Source organism: Columba livia, chromosome 6 (assembly GCF_036013475.1).
Source record: "Columba livia isolate bColLiv1 breed racing homer chromosome 6, bColLiv1.pat.W.v2, whole genome shotgun sequence".
In the NCBI taxonomy this organism is placed as follows: domain Eukaryota; kingdom Metazoa; phylum Chordata; class Aves; order Columbiformes; family Columbidae; genus Columba; species Columba livia.
Window position 1 is genome coordinate 25,991,899 of NC_088607.1, and position 21,446 is coordinate 26,013,344.

At 41.6% G+C, this 21,446-nt stretch overlaps 1 protein-coding gene across 2 annotated transcripts in view; it reads right to left on the minus strand.

Moving 5' to 3' along the window:
• The window catches only part of CDHR1 (cadherin related family member 1), a 48,130-nt gene that overhangs the window by 14,480 nt on the left and 12,204 nt on the right, over positions 1–21,446 (minus strand). For both annotated transcript variants that reach the window (XM_065067639.1, XM_065067640.1), the window contains 10 exons: positions 21,204–21,254; positions 19,820–19,909; positions 19,233–19,319; positions 17,537–17,653; positions 15,742–15,885; positions 12,878–12,956; positions 9,852–9,952; positions 7,900–8,103; positions 4,841–4,993; positions 1,788–1,952 (listed from right to left, as the gene is read on the minus strand). In XM_065067639.1, the coding sequence (XP_064923711.1) occupies positions 1,788–1,952; positions 4,841–4,993; positions 7,900–8,103; positions 9,852–9,952; positions 12,878–12,956; positions 15,742–15,885; positions 17,537–17,653; positions 19,233–19,319; positions 19,820–19,909; positions 21,204–21,254 (1,191 nt within the window). The remainder of the gene's footprint in view (positions 1–1,787; positions 1,953–4,840; positions 4,994–7,899; positions 8,104–9,851; positions 9,953–12,877; positions 12,957–15,741; positions 15,886–17,536; positions 17,654–19,232; positions 19,320–19,819; positions 19,910–21,203; positions 21,255–21,446) is intronic.

The window sequence follows — 21,446 nt, forward strand, 5'->3', positions numbered from 1 at the left end:
TGAAGCTAATCTCAGTGACACGAACGAACTGCCCACTCTCGAGCTTTCCTAATTATCAGATAAATATTAATGTATATTTCCTAGACAAAATTGTGTACGTCATATAGAGAATTTTTTAAGCCTCTGCTTGTTTAATTGATTCAATTTAAAGTAACGCATAACAAATGTTTCAATCTATACACAATATTTCAGCTCTGTTTATATTTTAATCACTCTTGTGCCTGTGTGACTTTTAGTAATGCAGATACTACACCAGATGATGTCTTTGTTCCAGACTCTCGTTGGCTTCCTTTCTTAGCTCAGGACTAGGAAATCTATTGATTTGATTACAGCTATTTCCATAAGCTCCCGCTTTTCTGATAGCTGTGAGGAGATGCTATACTATACTGTTGAATTTGGCCATCAAAACTCAAGGCAGAAGTGGTTGCTTCATTAGTCTTCCTGTTTAAATATTCAAAAACTGGAACAATGTCCTTGATTCCTGTATGGTTAATGTAACACACCTGCAACCCTGCTGATAGGTGGGGTTTTTTGTTCTTTGACATGAGCTTGTCAGCTTCTCTCACTCCATAATTTTGACCACAGGCTACTTTAGGACCGCCTAACTGTTCCTAAAACATTTGCATACCTGGGACTTCTGCCAGAATTGCCATCCTGAGTGCTTGGAGTATCTCAGTTTGTCAAGTATATTTGTGAATCTGGGTCAAGTACTGAGTTGACTTCACATGACATTAAATTTCACATGGACTCCTCAGCTATGCTGTTCTGTGTACCTTGGCTCAGAATAACTAGTTTTGTTGCTTTCTTTTTTTCCTGTCCACCTCCTAGATTTTTTTTTTTTTAATTCCTCTTGCGGCAAAGATATTATGTTTTGGGAGTCTCTATTTTCTACAGATTTCCTATTAGTTTCCTCTAACAGCCTTTTCTGTATTGTTCATGTTCCACTTGCTTTCATTCCTCAATCCCTGAAATTTGCCTTCAGCACTTTCTTATTGTGATTATTTAATTTTCTTTCTGACATGCAGTCAGGCTGTGCTGGAGATCTCTGGCAACCTGCCTCCACCACCCTTACCCCTGAGCCCTCTGCAAGGTGACTTGCAGCACCTGCTGAGCCCCACACAGCCAGGAGCTTTCTCGGCTTTCTGACATGAGAGCTCTTTCCACTCCTAGGAGCTGCCCTAAAGAGATACAGCTCACATCAATGGCTGAAAATGCTTCTCCAGCACGTAGGGCCCGTGCAATACCCTGACTTTCTTCCTAAGAAAATTTTTCTTTCCCAGCTCTAAGAATTTTAATGTTATATTCTCGCCTTCATTAACTGTCTAATTATGCTTTTAGCAGCCAGATTTCTTCCAGGAGGAGGAGACTTATACCAACTAAGCAGCCATCTCGCTTTCTTCATATGTGTACTTTAGCAAGAAAATCTAGTAAATCCAATTCCACTTAGTCATAACTGAATCTTCCTGATGGACACCAACATGACTGGGGCTTTCTTAGTACTCACAGACCACGTGATTTGTCTTAAAAGCAAATGGTCTTTAATTAAAAAACAAAGTAAATTTGTTGTTCTGAAAAATGGTTGCCTCAAACCTCTTTTTTTTTTTTTTCCCCAGAAGTGTTTTTGTTGTTATTGTTGTTGATTCTGGAAAGGAAATGGAGTTCAGGCTGGAAGCTGAAAGATGAGTAAGACTTGCTGCTTGCCACTGTCCACTGTTTTTAAGGTACTCGAACTGTCACCACTGACACATAGAGCAGAGGCCATTACTTAAGAGATGAGTGAAACTTACTGTAACAGCAACTACGTTTGAGCCTCCTGGGGAGTTCTCAGGGATCCTGGCGATGTAGTAGTCGGAAGAGAACTTTGGTACGTTGTCATTGGTATCCAGCAGGTGTATCACTACATCAGCTGTCGAGCTGAATTTCTCTGGTGTGTTCACTTCTATTGCAAGAAGCTAGGAAGGGAAAAAACAGGAACTTACTAAGCAGCAGCTATTATTACTTCTTAAAGGAACTTCCTTCCATGGCACATTGGTGCATTTTAGCCTGGTTGGACCAGACAGCTCCGAACAGGGAGATAATGAGCTGGGTCAGCGTGCAGCTGTGGCTTGTTGGTGCATGCTTGCAATGGGCAATCAAGCTGTGGAAAGAGGACTTCTCAGTATCACCTCTTAGAGCTGTTCCTACTGTGTGAACATTAGTAATGGTTGGAAATAAACAGTGAAAGGGTTCTTGAAGAAATTAATCTCAAAGGATTGCTTGCAATTACTGTAGGACACATCTGGTCTAAAAGGGGAGTTTGGTCACTGAGTTTCTGTGCTAGCTTTTGTGTTTGGGAGTAGGGCAAAAGAATTTTTTCAAGGGACAGTCATACAAACATCAGGAAAAACCTTCTCAGGAACAATCGCAGCTCCTAAAGCAGCACAGAGATAAAAACCTTACCGCTTATTGCGCACGTGAAGCTAGAACTAAATTGTAATGTCTGCAGTAAAATAATCCAGAAATAATCTGCTGGAATCAGTTCATCTTAGAATATCTTATAAAGGCTTAGTATTTTTACTTGGTTTTCTACATTCACTTTTTATGCCCTCTCCTTTTAGCAGCCATAGTCCACCTAAGTCAACACACTGACAACATCTTCCTTCAGGGATGGATTTTTGCCAGCTTACTTGCCTGCAGAGCTGCATTGTTAGATTTATGCAGAGAGGAAAAAAAATAGCATAAAACTATTACTTCCCAGGACTACATATCAACAACTAACACAAGTGCCAGAAGAGCAAACTGAAATGTAGTCTTTCAAAGTGGCAGGTAAATTTTTAAAATAAGGTTTGATTTTGGCAACTGGAGATAATTGCAGCCTCATCCAGTCCTGGTCTGCAGGTGACGTGAGCATCTGCAGAATGTGAGGGGCAGGTCCAGGCTCCTGTCAAGGTGGAATGTGCTCTAAGCTGAAGGAGATGGAGGCAGGAGGTTTGGCCCAACAAGCATGTCAGCCCATGACAAGGTGGGACAGCAACGTCTGGCCTCTGTGGCAGAGGCACTTGAGGTCTGTGAGGCCAGGCTGGAGAGATACGAACTACTACAGCTGCCACACCTTGCAAAACCCACTCTAGCTCTTTGACAGTTGAAAGAGAAGGAGGTCCTGACTGCCAACTACATTTAAGAGCCAGTTCTAAATGCAACATAGATTTTCTCTAGTAGCTTTTGCTTCAGGTAGTTTTTCAGTGCATCTTCTAGTGAAATTAGTTTTGATTCCTCTCTTGCATTTTACTGTTCAATAACAGACCAGAGGAGAGGACTCATTGCTTACAGAAAAGAAAAACTGAAGATATCATCTCAAAGCTGCCATGGGATACATGTTAAACAGACATAAGAATATATTTATTCCAAAATTCTAACCAGAATGACTAGATTGATGATTAAAACTGGGCAGGAAGGAATTTTAACTTTTCAGGAAAATGAAGATGGCAATGAGGTCTTTATAAGGTATTTGCTGCCATATATTACTGCCATAGCATCCAGCTGTGCCTTCTTCATTTGGAATCTAGACAAAGGCTCTGCATTTTTAGCAAATCCTTATGGTCTTTCTCCAGTAGAAATAATTTAATACACATCCTCCGCCTCACCCCCTGCTAAGTGATTAACTGCTTAAGCTAAAAAAATATATATCCTTTTTCTTGGTAATTAATTCTTTCAGTCATCATAGCAATCACGTTAACTACTTTGATTTCTATCAGTATTCATGAGGAGGTCATGTGTAACTTCTTTACTGGTCTTTCGGTAGTTTAACCTGAATAAATGTGCACTTATTATAATTAGTTTCCTAGCACTTTATGGCCCTTTCAGAATCTTCCATTTTAATGGAAGTAATGATGCCTCATACTTTTGTAGCATCTATAACCTATGAAGCTCAAAATGACTAAGGAACATTACGAGAAGAGACATGCAGCATACTGCAGTGAAATGATGTGCTAAGGACACAAAGCAAAACATGCAGCAAGGGTGAGAGCAAAATCCAGGAAGCTGACTTCTGAATCGTGCTAAAAATGCCACTTTCTGCCCAAAATCAAAATTACCATAGGTTAATACTCAGTTAGATAGTTTTGCCATTAAAAACAAAAAAAAAATTACACATATTGCCTACACCATTCTTTGCAGACAGAAATGGATCATCTACACACATGCTCAGAGGCAGCTGACATAAACCAGACTACTTAATTATCTTGTTGATGAGCCACATTCATCAGGGAATGTGATAATGCAAGGGTCCAGCTTTCAGATAAAAGCTGGTTCCTGTATGACTGGCATGGAGCATGGGTGAGATAGCCTCAGACCAGCCTGCAAAAGGCCAGGTAGATACAGGTACGCTGACAAAGGCAGTGAGCAATTTTGGGATATTATCTTCCAGTCAGCTGGTGTCTTCAGCCAGCCAACATTCAAAAGCATGATCATGAACCAAATTACTTAGGACTAAGCAGGTAAAGTTCTGGCTCCAGAGAAATTAGGATTTCATCCCATCAATTTATCATTGTAAGATCAGAAATAACATCCTTAGGGTTCAGTCTAGAAGGACTCAGAGCCACCAATATGTGCCATTTCCATATAGAGATAATACTCAACATTTTGCACTGACTGGACTAAATTAGTCCACAGATGCATTCATTAAACCTTTGGAAGTTCATGAACCATGGGCAGAAATTAATTTCCTTTACATGGAATATAATGACACTGACAACGCATCAGAGAGCTCCAGGTGGATTAAGAAGATAAATCGCATCAGGTACATAGGCCATTGTACACATATCACATACACAGGCAGAGTGGACTCAGAAAGCAGATGTACCTTGAAGGTTAACACCTTGAATTTTTCATAGTCAATGGCAGCAGAATTTTCCACTATTATTGTAACCTGAGCCTCATTCAGGACAGTTTGAGGAACCACTCGGAAGATGCCACCAGGTCCAACAAGACGGAGGTTGAATTTAGCATTGGCTCCCTGTGAATGAAAGCAGATATTACATTGTTTTCAGCAAACGATGCATTCCTTACAGACTAGGTTTGCTCTCGTTCTTCATGCTGCGTAAAATTAGAACGAGTCTGACTACTCAGAGCCCTCTCCTCTCCAGCCCATGGTGAGAGACAGCTAAGAAGCTTAGTTGTATAATCCCTCCAGCTCTGGTCACAAGACAGACACAGATTTTCTTAAAATAGATTGACAAGCTTGGTTATTCTTTCAGTCATAATGGAAAAACCCTGCAGCAGGACTAGCTTAAGAGAGGGACTCTTGTGGCAAGCAGCCTTGGGCTTTGTGCCACACGTTGTGAGCTAGTGAGAGACAGCACCGTGTGCACATGGGTAGGCAAGTTCTGCATCCTCCTGGCTCCTGCCAAAGACAACTGAACTGCCCCATCAGGACCTCTCAAAAATCCAGCCTGTGTCCTAAGAGCGCACAGCCTGGCATGATGATGCAGAGCCACAAAGATGTGCAATTTCCAAACAGAGGTGGTACTCCACAGTTTACACCAACTGGATGAAGCTAGCCCAGAGTTTCAGCCACTAAAACTTTTGGAAGTTGATTCACCTGAAGGAGAGAGGAGCTCCACTTGTGCAGAATAAAATGTGACACAGATTTGACAGCTTCAGGTGGAACACAAAGCCAAATCCCACAATACAGAAAAACCTTCTAGCCGGAGAGGACATGGGAAGCAGAAGTATCTAAAAGGTTACCACCACTTGTGTGCAAGTTGGGAAGAGTGAGCCAGTTGGTCAGACCAATTAATTTAAACCAAGCTGGAGCATGGAAAAGACGAAATGTGAATTCTCAGGGGAGGTGGGAAAATGAGTTGACCCCACCTCGCCAACTCTCTGAGTTCACCAATTTCTCAAGCAATGTCATGTTAACACTGTGACAAACCAGCCATGTCCACTGCCTGACTGGTGCCATCTTCTCCCCCTAGCATGAATCTTGATGAAGAATTTCCAATAATAACTTTCAAGCAGGATAACTTTACTTTCAGCTGTATCCCTGGAGGCCTTGTTATGAGTTCTTGCTGCAACCCTAGTTCATGTCAAGAGAAAGAGTGTTCAGCAGTAGCCCCAAGGGAAACAGAATGATCTTGGATCCAAACTCAGTCGTTTGCATTGTTTGATTGTACAAACCCCCACAGCTACAGAGACAACGACACACTCTCTTAATCTGGGTAGTAAAGCCAAACACACAAAGCCAGAGCTGCTAGAGTATGGAAAATAGTGCTGATGGGGACAACAGACGATCTGACCATACAAAGTCCTCTACACCTGGGACTGTACGTGACTGGAGGGATGGTAGCATAGGGTGGGCAGAGAACTGCCTCCCTTCAGTGTCTGAGTGATTTCTGACAGTGATGAGCACCCAAACCCAGAAGTGCTTGGAGGAAGCCATGCTGCTGCATGTCTCCAAGCAGACAGCAGTGGGACACAGGAATGACTGAAGGAACAACAGCACTGAGCCCTACACTGTGTCTGTCAGGTGAAGAGAGCTGAAGGAGAAATGTCTGCATGATGTTCTTGCAAGTAAAGATGGCATTTCCATGAAACTGTAGGTGTAAAACTGACCTTGCCCACAGCTTCCTCCTCCTCCCCAGTACCATCCACTCCCCCAAATGAAAGAGTCACTGATGGCTGTGACATACGTTTAATTTTCTTCTCTATATAGTCCTCTTGTGCTTAAGGGAAAACATTGCATTCTATGCCTTAAAAGAAAAGCAAGCTATCCCCCAGAGTGATGTCTTACACTATACTGGAAAGCTTCTTGAGAAATCTACACAGTATATTTAGTAATGTTTTCTGCTTATTTTATAGCCTAACTTGCAGCCTGAATATTTTGGCAGCCTACGTATGATAAATATATATTTTGTCTCTAATTAGAAGAAATGGGTTTTGTTTCTTTCCTTCTGCCACAACATCCTTTGTGACAATAGCAGGATAGACGTAGCGCTGCTTTGAAAGCAATCATTTATCTGCTTGCTGCAGAGCAGCAGGTGGGAGGGGGAAGAAGCTGGTGGGTTTGACAGAGTACAATACAGTCAAAACAGCACAATACTGAATGCAGTTGTATAAGAGCACTCTTACCAATAGTCATACAGTTCACTGATGCATTAAGCTTTTCTCTTGTCACTACCTAACCTCAGGCTAACTCAGATGGATGCTATTCATACAGTATTTAGCCTAGGGATCCCTATAGCAACCATCACCATAGTATCTACGGGCATCATAGGTTAGTTAGATAGGCTGAGATGGATGGAGTCTTCTTTCCTTTTCCTTTATCTGGTTAGAGTTAGTTTGGCTCTGGAATAATTTTTAAGATTATCTAAAAATATGACTCCAGGGAGAATGATGTACCAAAGCATGCACTGTAGACTCTGGCTGTAACATAAGGGCCAGAAGGATGATATGTTGTATATACAACCAATGTAAGGGTTCAGAATGTACTGTTTTCAGCAGGGGCTGAGAGGATACAGAAAGCAATTGCACTTGAAGGTACTAAAGTGATTGGAAACTCTAAGTAAATCTCCAAAGGGAATATATTCTCAGACATCACACTGACAACAACTGAATGTAACCAGTAGTCAGAGGAAGTCCATAAAGACTGTTCAACTTTAGTCGCCACAAGAATTGTGCTGCAGCTTTAGGACCGCCCTTCTCATTGGCATAACAGTATATGACAGACTAAGTATGCTTCTGGGTCCAAAATCTCTCTGATAACAGACCCTACAACTGCTTTGTCTGCCCTAGGCTTTTGGGGAATATAGGTGAAACAGATGAGTTCCTAAAATAACATGTCCCCACCTGATAGCTCTTTCTAGTCTTTGGGAAAATAGGGCAGGAAAACTGAAAGTCCACATAATTTCCTTCATAGTTTACCTGATCTGAATCATTGACTGTAATCTTCAATCCCCTCAAGATTTCACCCTCTGGAGGATGCTCATACATGGTCAGTTCAAATCTGTTCTGTAGACCATTTTCTCCGTAGAATGTTGGAGGATGGTTGTTGAGGTCGACCACCCTTATAGTCACTATGGCAAAAGCGTACGCTGAGACGTCACCTTCTTGACTGATTTCTGATGCCTGCAGCAGGCAGGAGACAAAGAAGAATGATGAGCATATACTCTCTTTCCTCAGTTCCATGTTCAGGTATTGTTCTGCATGTACAAATCACCCTAACACACTAACTTGTACAAAGATTGACAGCCTTATATTTATCTAGAAATCTCAGTCCATTTCACACTGAAGTTTATGATGATTAGAAGATTATGGTAATAAACCAGTCTCAATAAAGTCCCAGTGAAAAATTCTGCTTCTCATTTTGTGAGCTTAGTAACTCACCCTAGGTGAAAACAGTTCTCTAAAAACAGATAACCTAATAGAGGCAAGATAATTGCTTCCCTAAAGTGTTGACAGAATAGAAAAGGAAGACAATCTTTAAATTTGCTGTGGTACCACAGGTAGTCAATTTTCACATTGCAGCAAGGACTGCAGCTTTGAAAACTGAGAGAAAAACTATACTTGTGGTATTTAGGCGAATATTTGAAAAAGAAAAATGGCACACATTTGTTTTTCTTGAGATTTAGTCTGTGATTTAAAATTCCGCTTTGCTGTCTAGACAAGCTTAGTTTAAACTGGATATAGTTCAGACAGACAAGCAAACCTAGCTGGCATTTTTCTAAACTGAAAGAACAAATCTGTCTGGATTTCAACAACTCCAACGTGCAGTCCGATTCACTGGATTGGACCTAAAACATTTCTTCTGTCAGGACAGAAACTCTGGCTGACGTTTTTGTAACAGAACAGCTATCTCTAACATTTTTTTGCTCAAAGGGCTCAAAATCAAAGGCACTAGACTGCTACATTTCTCTGCAGATGCTGGTCTGGTAGTAACTGAGGTGCCTGTCACTATGTATAGTGGGCAATACAACACACTTTTGGTTCCTCAGGTAGATTTTGTAGCCTCCACGAGCTCCAGGTCACCACAGATATAACTAGGAGATCAGAACAGCTTGCAAGGGCTTAACTAATCCTCTATCTGGGAAGTGCTAGCACACTGCAGTAAACTAGAGAGATTAGGGGAAGAAACAGTGTCCGAGTTTAACTCCAACAACAGGAACTCTATGATCTCTCAGGTTCAGCAAGTGGCTTGATCCCACTCACAAGCAAGCGCCCTTTTGGATGCTACTCTGGTTCTGGCTGTGTGCGAGGCCCCAAAGCTGCCTTTAGACAGCATTGTCCTTACCATGACAAACTCTTGTGGCCGTAATACGCATTTGCTGAAGAAAGCTGATACGGTCTTCACAATTTAACTCTACATTTTTAAACTCTTGGTCTTTACAAACTGCTTAAAATAATGTAGTCTGTCACACTGGTACTAGCTCATCAAGGTGTTAACTTGTATTTATATGTGGCTGATCAGTGCTTACTGCTATGACATTGCATGATCTACCCTGGTCCTATTACTAATCACAGATTTCATAATTACCTTTCTCATCATACAGAGTTTGCAAAACATTAATTCCCAGTTTAGCAATAAAATCTAGAAACACAGAGAACAGTTACCTACCTACTGTAAAAGATGTTGATTCTCTAGGCTCAGAGATGAAATTAAGACAAGATTACTTCATTTGAAAGAACTAATTTGAGACACTAAATATCCCAAGGAACAAAAGCAGTTTGTTCTGTTTTATGCTGCCTGGCACTCTGCTCAAATATAGGAGGTAGTTTCTAAAACAGGTGAAGTCAGCTATAAATCGAGCTATTTTAGACAATCATGCCTACTCATGGCATTGAAGATCAGCAGTCTTCAAATGGCCACAAGAACATACCTGAACTTTTAGTTCATATACTTCTTTCTTGAGCTGATTAGGGCTTTTTATAACAGAAATGGCTCCAGTTGTGTTGCTGATTTCAAATGAACCTTCACTTCCTGCAATAAAACCGAGATGCTTTAGTTACATGGCATGCTTTCTTTTTCTGAACAAGCATGAACAATCAACCATACATTCATTAAGCATAACATTGGCTGCATTTGTATCCATACCCATTAGCAGACTCGAAGTTGCTTTTCAAAAATGAAGCATTTTTATGCCTGGTCACAGTGAGATGAAAACGCAGATGAGGGCTAAAAAGGATTTCCTCCCCTAGGAACAGTTCAGTGGAGCTCTGCCCCTATGGGCAGCTGCCCTCACTTTCCTGTTCCCACCCTGGCCAGGTTCTCTTCAAGCCCCAGAAACCAGGCATGCAAATTTGGTAGTCGGTTCTATTATGCTGTATTCTTTATGTGGTGGTTTAGACAAAAATAGACATTCCTCATTTTAATTAGCAAATGCATAATTAAGTCTCAGAGAAACAAGAACATTTCTCTCACTAACATCATCTAAGGTGAGAAGTCTGACAATCTGTCTGAAAGAAACATAGTCGCTATTTCCGCAGACAGTATCTCCAGGGAAGCATCTTCTGGCCTTAGACACTCGGTTGCTGAAAAACTCTCAGCCTCTTGCAAGGATGTCCTGAACAAAAAGGGATTTTGGAGAATCTGGGGTAAAAACCCCAGCTTTCTGCATTGAGGCAGAGTCTGACACAGGCAGGACAGGGCTGCAGGCTGACTTTACTACAGCTGACCTAAATTCAATTGATCTGAACAGAGTATCAGTCACAGGGCTGCAGCCTCTGGACACCTGGTGAGTTTGTGCTGAAGGAAGCACCACGTTGCAGAGAGGCAGCGGTGTCTCATCACCGTGTCTGCATCCCTCTCACTGTCACGGCCACAGCAGGCTGGGGACTGGCCGGCAGCTCGGGAGGTCTGGCCCTGCTCTGCCAAGCGGCTGTGGGCACCCCTGCATGATACCTCACGTAGGGTACTGGCCACTACCTACGCTTTGTGACAGAGCTACCATTGAAGGGAAAAGAGAGGAAGACTTTCACAATGAAGGATATCAAGCCTTCAGAAATAAAGGATGATGACCTGAAAGCCCAGTCATTTTTCTTTTTTTCTAACTCAATTCCAATGCTGATTTTTAAACCATCTGATAGTATCCCATTTTGCTAATACCTGCAATAACTGCTACTTCATTAAAGTACGCCAGACACAACATTGAACAGGTATTGACTCATACAGTGGTCAATTATTAAGATACATTGACCTGGATAGTACATCCTGACTGAGAAGAAGCTTAAGTCGATAGTGGTTTCAAGCCACCGTATTTCATATTATTGCCTAGTTATCACAGGGAAATTGACAACTCAGAATATGTAGCATTATGTGTGTTCCTTTATACAGCATGTTCAGAGGATTGGAGCATTTTTTAAAATTATCCCACACTCCCAGGATAAAAAAATGCTTATAAAGAATAAATAATTTCCTACTTGCTGTTAGTATTTTCTTGTCCTTTGACAGCCCACCCAGTCTGCAGGTTTGGAATAATAGCTTGTCACAAGTAATGCCAGGGTTTGAGGTGCAGGGTCAGAAACCTGTTGTAATCTTTTGTTCTCTATCTACTTCTTCAACTTTCTATGCACTAAAAGCATATTCCCTTTCCTTCTTTTCAGTTTCATGCTATCAAAATTCTGTGTTAATGTGCATGAGGAAAGCCTGCTCTCCATTAGGTCATATTTTGTGCTCCTTATCTGTCGTCTTCCATCTTCATTTTCCACTCTTTCCTAATCACTCACCTTCTTTACCCCATAGCACCTTTTTGGTTCTCCTCTATTTTCTTTGGAAATATGGTATATTTCCTTGTTAATCATATTTCCCTTTGACATTCTCCCTGGTTCATCTGCCTTCACTTATCGTCCTTACTCATTTTCTCCCTTATCTAGCATATTTTTATCCCACTTTTTTTTTTTTTTTAACTCCTCATTCTCCATCTTTCTTTTTACTTTTTTCTCATTTTCCGTTCTCCTCTTAGAGCTTCCCCCTCCCCTCAATATTTCTACCTTCCTTTTACTCTCTTCTATCTGTCTCCTTGCATTGAGAAGAAGGAACTTCAGCATGGGTCTCATCCCACATCAAGGCAAAACCTTTAATTGCAACCCTCTCTGTCCTCTCCAGACCTTGCTGCTCAGATCACACAAGACACTGAAGAACTTACTGGCTAGCTCTGCAACTACACCTCAGATTTCTCTTGTGAGATTTTGGCGTATCTTACACCTGGAAGCTGGGGTGCCCAGTTGCCATGGGAGTCTTGTTTAGGAGGAAGAGAGAACCAAACAAAACTAATGTTGGAGACTGGAGTTTATTTGAGCTAAGTTCTTGACTTCACCAACTAATGAATCATCAACTCAGCTAAGTCTCACATTTATGCTATTAAAAGATGTGTGACAGACACTCACAGAATAGCTGATGAAAAGCATTAATCTTCTGATAACATTTACTTTCTTCCAGTGCGGCGTACAGCCAGTGTCTCTTCACTGGTAAATATAATTTGTTCCAAGAAACCAGAGGTTTGACCATTTGGCCACTTTAATCACCATATTCATAAAAAGATTCCTCTAAATACCACATCTGGGTTTCTCAATGAATTTTCTTGCCTCCCAGATTAAATGATAGAGATGCTCAGTAGCAGTGAACGCATCTCCCTTTACGCTTGCTGAAATGACAAGCAGGCTACTGATGCCTAACAAATCAGCAACATTAACAACTTCAAGTGTACTTCTATCAGGCAATGATAAAACTCAGCGAATTGTATCTTGACTGTTCTCTGGTAGACAGGGTCCTGAAACTGTTTGAGGTACCTGACACTATTTAATGAGAATGTCTCAGCTTTATTAAACTCCAGCATATCCCATTCTAATTTAATGTCAGATCTAGTTTGGTCTGCCCTTCAGCTTTCATAAAGACAAGTCTACTCACCATTCACAATGCAGTAATGAATACTGTTGGGCTTTCCTCTGTCTCCATCAAGAGCAACAACAGTAAGGACTTCAGAGCCCTGGGGAGAAACAGCAAATCACAGTCTTTGTGCCGAGATCAAAGAGCAGTGAAATCACAACTGTGTATTAAAAAACTGAACTTCTGTAAATCTTTCTGCAGTGAGGTGTCTGTGTGGGGATGGGTACTTTTGCTTGTGCTCTGTGGGAAGCACAGCGAGGGCCACTGAGTCTCAACCATAAAAAAATCAGTGCTTGCCTTTGGAAAGCAGGAGCTGAATGCTACTCCTTGGACCAACTCTGTGTTGTTACCACAACAGTTCAGTTATTCCCAGGTATGTCTCAGCCACAAAGTAGGGACACCCCCCTGCTCCTGCTCACTCCACTCGGACCTGCTGTGCCACCTGCCCTCACCAGCCTGCTGCCAGCGCTGTGCCACTGCCCACACCCACGCAGAGCAATGTGCTCTGGTGCCTCGGCTGCTCCAGGAGGGCAGGGCTCACCGCAGCCTGGGGCATGCTGTGTGCCTTCCAGTTTGCCCGCTCCCCAGCCCTCACGTTCTCTTTTCCAACTCAGCTTTGGGTGAGCAGCAGAGGACCAGCAGCAGCATTGCACTGCTCCCCAGGGCTGCTCTGTGCCCATGGTTGTGGCAGTGCCAACAGCAGAGGTGGGCAATGGCTGCAGATCCCCTGTGGCCGTGGGTACCTCTGGCCCAGGGGCTGGCCAGCTGTAGAAACAGTCAGTAGGGGCAGCCAGAGACACCTGCCTCAAGCCACACAATTTGGAGTAACCAATCTGAGACCTGAGGTTTAGTTTGAGTCACTACCAAGATTCCCTCTGGTAGCTGCTGTGTGGGCTCCCAGTGTCACTGTGTGTCCCATGGCCTCACAGGCAGCTGCTGAAGAGTCATCAGGTCATTTTGGTCCTAACTAAGTTTGGATAAGCAGCGAAAGCAAACGGAAACACAAAGCAATTTGGCCCACAGAACATTTAGGGCATAAAATTGGGATGAAAATGATGGTGATTTTATTGTCTTTCTGTCTGTGCAAGTAACAGTTGTGGGCCATGCATACAGAACTTGTGTACTGGAGCCCATTTGCTTGTGTGACTACTCCTATCAACTCAAAAGGATGATGACCATCAGTGTTAAAATGCTCACCCAAGTGGCAATGATCTGTGTAATTTAGGCTTCCAAACTAAAGTGTTACTGGCTGCAAAACCAGGGAACATTGAAGTAACTGTCAGTTAATCACAAATGGCAAGAGGGAACGTTTTCATGACAACCCTTCAGTGAATTTTTCAAACAAGAGCAGGATTCTGTAAGAGCAACTGGAAATACAGAACTGTATTTATTATCATTTATGCTGGAAGCTGCAACAAAATCTGCCTACTGGGCAAAATGCAGTGCAGTCCCTTTGAAGGTGACAGAGTACTGGTAAATCCTGACAACTCCACCAAGGAGAAAAGAAGCAAGTTTGCAAAATTAACACCAACTGTGTAAACAATACTAAAATCAGCTAGTGCTTCTCTCTCTCTAGAGTTAATTCTAATGGCAAAACCCACACTGGGAAGGACTGATTTGTGCTTCCATCATTATAACACCATAATGGTGTAAGTTATGAGCTCAGACTGGGTGTAATTAACATTTATTGACTCTCATTTCCATGGTAAACACTAATTCCTGTGTGCACCTGATAGTTGTTTCAAGATCTATATGTAACTATGCAGAATAAATTAATATACATAACATCATTAATTCCAAACATCTGTGAAGTACACAGGCACTACTTCTCTGCCGTGCTGAAATGTAGCAGCCTGTGCACTGAACTGCAATACACAGTCTTATAAGGCCTGCAGTGTATATTGGAGTTCTGGACAAAAAGTGAAAATGCAATCTTTCCTGAAACTCAAGGGAAGATCAGCTGAACAGTGTGCAGTCACACTGCCCAAGAGATCAATAGTCCAGTGCTGGGTAATTTCATGAGCAGATACCATTTCTTGTTGTAGGTTTGAAGGAAATTTAAATTAAATCTTACGTAACAGGATGAAAGTTGATCTATACAATATCATTACCCAAAGAGGTGGTAGATGCTTCATCCCTGCAAACATTCAAGGTTGGGCTCGATGGGGCTCTGAGCAACCTGATCTACTTGAAAATGTCCCCGCTAATTGCAGGGGGGTTGGACGAGATGACCTTTGAAGGTTCCTTCCAACCCAAACTATTACATGATCATGGCACTGCTTAGATATAGAGAAAAGTCATTAGTTTGCAGCTTGAAGAATAATACATGGCTGGAGCTTCACGGTGGATATAATAAACTCATCTGCTAAGCTGTATACTCCTTTTAAGCAAATCTGCATTAGGCATTTGCCAGGCGATGGCGATGTACTCTTTGGATTCTGTGTCGGTGAGAGATACGATGTGGCATCTTCAGCAGCAGACATGTGCGACAAATGCAACGTCCCGATTTCCAAGTGGTTCTCCTAAGTGCGGTCCTATTGCTTGATAGTCTGGTGGGTTTTAGGCCTGGGAGGACTTCCTGGCCTGTTCTGCCTATCTAGCTGTCACTGAGCAGAAAGTATCCTGCAATTTGGGCATGTCAGGATTGCTTCTTCCCAAGTGATATCATTGGGACAGCACAAAGAGTCTAGAGCATTTGGGCATAAATTCTCCCCATACCTTGCACAAGAACAAGTCTGAGATTGGGTCAGCCCATTTCACCTAGAAGTCAAATCAGAGTTTAGGTCCCAGTTTCCAATAAAAACTGTAGTAGAAACCATAGGGCTATCTTGACTGTGATGTGAAAGATTGCACTTGTTCTCCTACAGACAAAAACCAGCACTTACTGCGAGTGTATCCTCATAGACATATCCGTAGTATGGGGTTCCAATGAACATGGGAGGAGTGTCCTGAACGTCCTCCACATTGACAGTAACTGTTGTTGTGGCTGAAAACACTTTGTTGTCTCCCCTGAGCTTCCCACCACCATCCTAGAAGAGAAGTAATCATCAGATCACTCTGCTGCAACATGTCTGTAAATCAGCTTATGGCATTGCATGCATCTCATGAGCTTTCAGAAGCACAGTCCCAGGAATCCCTTCTCTATCTCAACACACAGATTAATCTCTGTTGCCCTGCTCCCTTCTTTTTTCCACTTTTCCTGCCCCCTCTTTGATTAGGAAGAGAGCTTGTAGTGTCTCAGAAGTAATTAAAAGTGGTCGTGTGAATAAATGCAGTCACGTGATCTTTTATCAACAACACGGGGGACAGGGAATTCAAGGTTTTTTGGGGAAAAAGAATGCTAGGATGCAAAAGTTACTGACAGATGCAAAAGTTAGTGATTAAAGTTTACAGCTTTTCATCCCACACATAATCTTGTAAACACAAGACAATATGCAGTAGCAATGTAGTGCAATTCTAGGGGAAAATTAAACAGTGCATGATCCAAGTCTCCTAGGGACTCTTACATGACAAAGTGAAAGCACAGAGGAGCTGTACAGCCCAGAACTGTTAGATAGCCACAGTGTATAAACAGTCCCTGGGGACTTGACTACAATCAACTCTGTGCTACTGATACTGCAGAGCCAATTAGAAAGATGACTCACAATTTCAGAAGCTTTTAACACCCTCAGTCTCAGAGCACCGGCTGGAGGTCAGTGCCATGCTGATGCATAAGAGTGTGAATTGTTCAGCATGTCTGCTGTACCAACTCTAAAAATTCAATTTTTTTGGAAAAGAGATGCTCAGTTTTTTCCTCCTTACTGCTCAAAAGGCAGCATTTCAACCAAATTTTGTTACTTCTCCTCAAACAAAACCTGGCTACATAAATACACAAAAGGATCTGTACATTTTTCATAAAACATGAGAAACTCAAAGTTCCCACAAGTAGCAGCAAAACTGTCCTGCTTCCTGTCTGTGTGACAGGTCCCCTCAGGATTCTGAGAGACTTTACTTCAGAATCCATAAACTTTTAATGCCTGTTATGAATCCTCAGCTGTGCCACAGGCACAGCACTGCTGCGAATGACAGTAGCAAGAAGGGATGTGCAACAGTATTTGCAGGATTTCAATAAGCTCCTACCAAAAGGCAGCAGAGAAGTGAAAGAAAGAAACATCCACAGATATTTCAGGAAAAGACATCTGGTCCAGCTGTGCCCTGTGACTTGCTGTGGCTGATGCCCGTGACTGCTCTGCCTGCTTGCCAGGGGTTTGCCTTGGCTGTGGCAGGGCCATGCCCTGGGCAGCACAAGCTGACCCTGGCCACCTGCGTTTGCCCAAAGGCTGATGCTTATCAAACCAGGGCCTCACACACCAACCCTTCACTTCTAGGTGACTCTCAAAATGCACAGGTGACTTTCTGCAGTGGGGCTCACTATCCTGTCACTGGGGCCTGAAAGAAATGTGGGAAACACATTTCAAATGTCTCCAGACGTTGTTGAGCAACAGACATTGGTCACCATTACTCCCTCACTTTTCTATGTTATCCCCTACAACTCCAGATGTTCCACAGGGAGTGACATTGCAGCCTCAATATTACGCTTCATGTTTCAGCAACCCTTTAAGTCACACTTGTATTTGAACTAACCACTCCTACTCAAATACGCCCCCCCACCGCCTCTAGTTTCGGATAAAAGCTTTATACCTTGGCAACCACAATGACAAAATGTGTTCTTGATTTCTCATAGTCCAAGGTGACCCCTGTTTTGATGCGCAGGACACCACTGTGACGGTCTATTGTAAACTTACTAGCATGGATGTTCTAGAAGAAAAAATGAAAAAGCGAGAGATTACAGGAATGAAAATAAGATTGCCATAGGGATTCATCTTTTATTTCATCTGCTAAGGGAAAAGACTAGAATAATGATATGGTTTAGGTGAATAATATATTTGATGAATTTCAACTCTGTCTGTTTATGAACAATTCATGAACCAACCACGAGTCTCTCATTATTCAGAATAAATCAGTTACCTGCAATGTAGATTTTAAAAGTCTTTTAGTATTTCATTGTAAAATCTTGAACTTTGGTTAACACAGTTTATTGCATGGAAAAAGGTATGGAAGCTTAACATAAAAAAAAAAAAAAAAAAAAAGGATGAAAGGAAAAGGAAGAGGAAAAAAGGTGTTATCCCTTCGTGTTTCAAAGTTCTGCTGGCCTAAAAAAAAAAGCAGGAAATTTGCATGCATGGATTATTGTCACTAGGGTGGTGTTTTGGTGATTTTTGCAATATACAAATATAAGCTAAAAGACACCTGATTTCCAAAAAGCCCTAAAAAATATCTCACTCCATTCTTCCAGACTGGAGATATCTATAAACACATCTCCATTTGGGTATCCCTACGCAACAGTCACTTGCTGGTTAATCTTAGCCTTTCAGTAGATATCACCCCCTGCCTACATCAGACTTTCAGAGAGGCTTTTTTGTGTACAACTTGAGAATTCCCAGAGATTGTGCCAAAACACCTGGCAACACTTTTTTTTTTTTCCCCCCCAACAAATATACATATTTAGTAACCTTTTTGCCACACAAATATATCAACTAGACATGGAATTTTGAAATTGCCATTCCTTGGCTTCATAGTCTATCAGCCTGTACATATTGTACTTTAAATGGATCATAACTGGCAAAATCAAAACTAAATTTCAACAAGGCACTCAAGGTGTTCTTTCATAGTATGCCGAAAACCTTAAAAGGATTAGCTTTAGTGCTATGTAAATATCTTGCAACTTGTTTCCATATTTGCATCCGCAGGAAATATTGCAACAAGTTTTGTTTTATTTTCCTCTTGAATAAGGGGAACTGCAGCTAATCTGGATGAAGCTACCTATAGGAAGAAGGAATTTGAAAGATATAATGCAAAAAGTTGCCCTTTTGGCATTCAGACCGTCTGTAACAAAGAAATTCAGCTTTAAATAGAAAGTCCCCTCTGTTCTTTACCAGTGGGCATTGCCTGAAAGGCTGGTTTCAAGCAGGTATGGCTGTGTCAGTGAGAAGTCTTAGTACCTCATATTTCACACTGTTGATCCAGGTCTAAAAATGCACCAGCCTGCTATACTGAAGTGCCCATTTGGGTTTTCCAGTGCATTTTGCTTTCTAAAGAAAGCTATTTCATGCTTTAGAAATCCCATATGTACACAAGATTACAAGTTAGACTTGCTCCCCCTATTAGTCCAAAGAAAGGAGTCCTGCTGGCAAGTGGCAGTGGCAACTCCAGCTCCTCCTTCTGCTCGCTGGACTATATTTGTCTGCTTGCAATCAGACAATATCCCTTTTGTCAATGCCTGTTTTCTGGTGCAGTAAATGAGAGGTTATTTTTGAACGTCTAGGTAATACCTTACCTGCAAGAAGTAAGTGATACTTCCTCCAGAACCCGTGTCTTTGTCCACTGCCTCAATCTTAAAGATACTGCTGCCGGAGGGAGTGTTCTGTGACCAGGAAGAGTTACCAGAGTCACACAGAAGTCAAAAAACAGGTGAGTTAGAATGAAAAACGAGCATGCAAGGAGGTAGAAAAAGAGAGTGACAGTAGAATTAATATAAATGCATTGAGGGAATCAAAGAGCAGAAAGAAAAGAGAGCAGAGATTAAAAATTGAGGAAACTGGAAACGAACAAGAAGGAAGATAAACGTTTTGGTATAAAAATGACAGGAAATCTCAGCTAAGACTGAGTGCATCCTATTCCCACTAAAGTCAATTCTAAAAACTCCCAATGACTCACATCTTGGAGCTTTCTCACAAAATAGCACACTTTAGGTAACTATAGAATTATTCCCTGAGTTTGCAGAGAATATTAAACATAAACCCAAACCCTAAACCAAAAGAATGCAAGTTAGCTCTACGTATCTTGTTATTTGACTGAAAACATACTAGCTCCTCTTACACCCTACTGAAATGTACTTCCAGTATGCAAAGGAACCTCACCAACCTCTGGGACTTGGACTATGTAAGGTGTATCGATGAACTCCGGGCTCTCATCATTAGCATCCGTTACAAGGATCCTGACTTTTTCAGAAACCTGGAGTAGAATATGGAGAACATATTATGACCCAAGATGTTTTCCAATATGTACCTCTTAATTTGCCTACTAAGGCAATGAAAAATTATGTTGTAATAGAATAATTTTGCACTACTAAAATTGAGCACATCATAAAAGAAAATACAGAATATCCCATCATCCAGAAGAATTTGCTTTGTCAAGAACACCCAGATATCTCCAAACTAAATAAGGATTTTCAGAGTATTGTATAAATTACAGATTGGGGCTGATTTTCAGAAGTCTCTCTTCTTCTTACGGCATTCAAGATAACATGATTCATTTTATAAGAATATATAAAAGACTGCAAAAGTTTGTACCCAACAGTCAAGAACATTCATTAATGCCTCATTTGATGCCATGAGACTAGGTTAATAGCATGCATAACTTGCATGTACAAATGGCATGCTGATACATAACAATCCATCTTGAACAAAATATGCATTCTCTTTCTAAAAATATAATACAAAACCGAACATATTTGACCAACAGAACTTCCCAGTGGCCATGTGGATGTGATGCCATTATTTCCTATTTACAGAGGTTGCCAGGGCAGTTGTGCCCGCAGGATTCTAGCACCTCCCAAACATTCGTTGCAGTAATGTCAATTAATTTATTTGAGACAGAGAATAGCTGTAATGTTATTCTGTCTTGTGGGTAGTAAGAGGGTCCCACTTTTGTGGCACCTCTAGTGATGAAGCCTAGGTCCTCTTATTGGCAGACTAATATCCTGGCTGTGACAGCATCCGTCTGTAAGCCAAAAATGCCAAGGAAATTTGCAGAACTAGGATTAGATGCTTCTGCAATGTCTCAGATAAGTCCTTAATGATCAAACATAATCAAAGCAACACACAAGAAAACCCCCACAACCCTAGCCTAAGCAAATCTTCTAAATACCATGCTAGAGAAGAATTGCAGGGGTAGAGGGACAGCCAGGTCTTGAGTGTCCAACATCAGTTCCTATAAAGTCATGCTTTTCTCCAAAAAGCCTCCAGATCTTTCTTGGGTATGAATCCTACTGAGCTGACAGTGAAACTCCATAGGAAGCTGCAACAGTTCAGCAGGCCACTAAGTCAGTCTTTCAGCTCACATAACATTGTAATTATCCTCAAATAGCTGAGACATGAGTTTCTCAGAGTTCAGTAACTCTTGAAACAGGAGGTAAGACTAATGAGACTATGTTTTCTGATAAAATGAGATAGTCCCTGTAAGGTAATTTAATAGGAGGATTTATGTAGGGACAGTTTGACAAGCTACAGCATCATTAAATACTTACTGTACTCAGGCCATCTGAAATACTGACAATAACTTCAATCTCATCTTCCTTCTGTAAACCAAGAAAATTCCTTTATTAGAGACGGTGTTTGCCCTGATTGGAAAAGGGACTGCAAATTTAAATGTGTCTCGGCAGGCAGATGAAAGTAACAACTAGTACCATGAAGCAATCATGGTACAGAGGCTAGGAAAACCCCTCAGATGTTCCAGATGTGGGGCTCCTTGGACTTTCTGTGGCTACTGT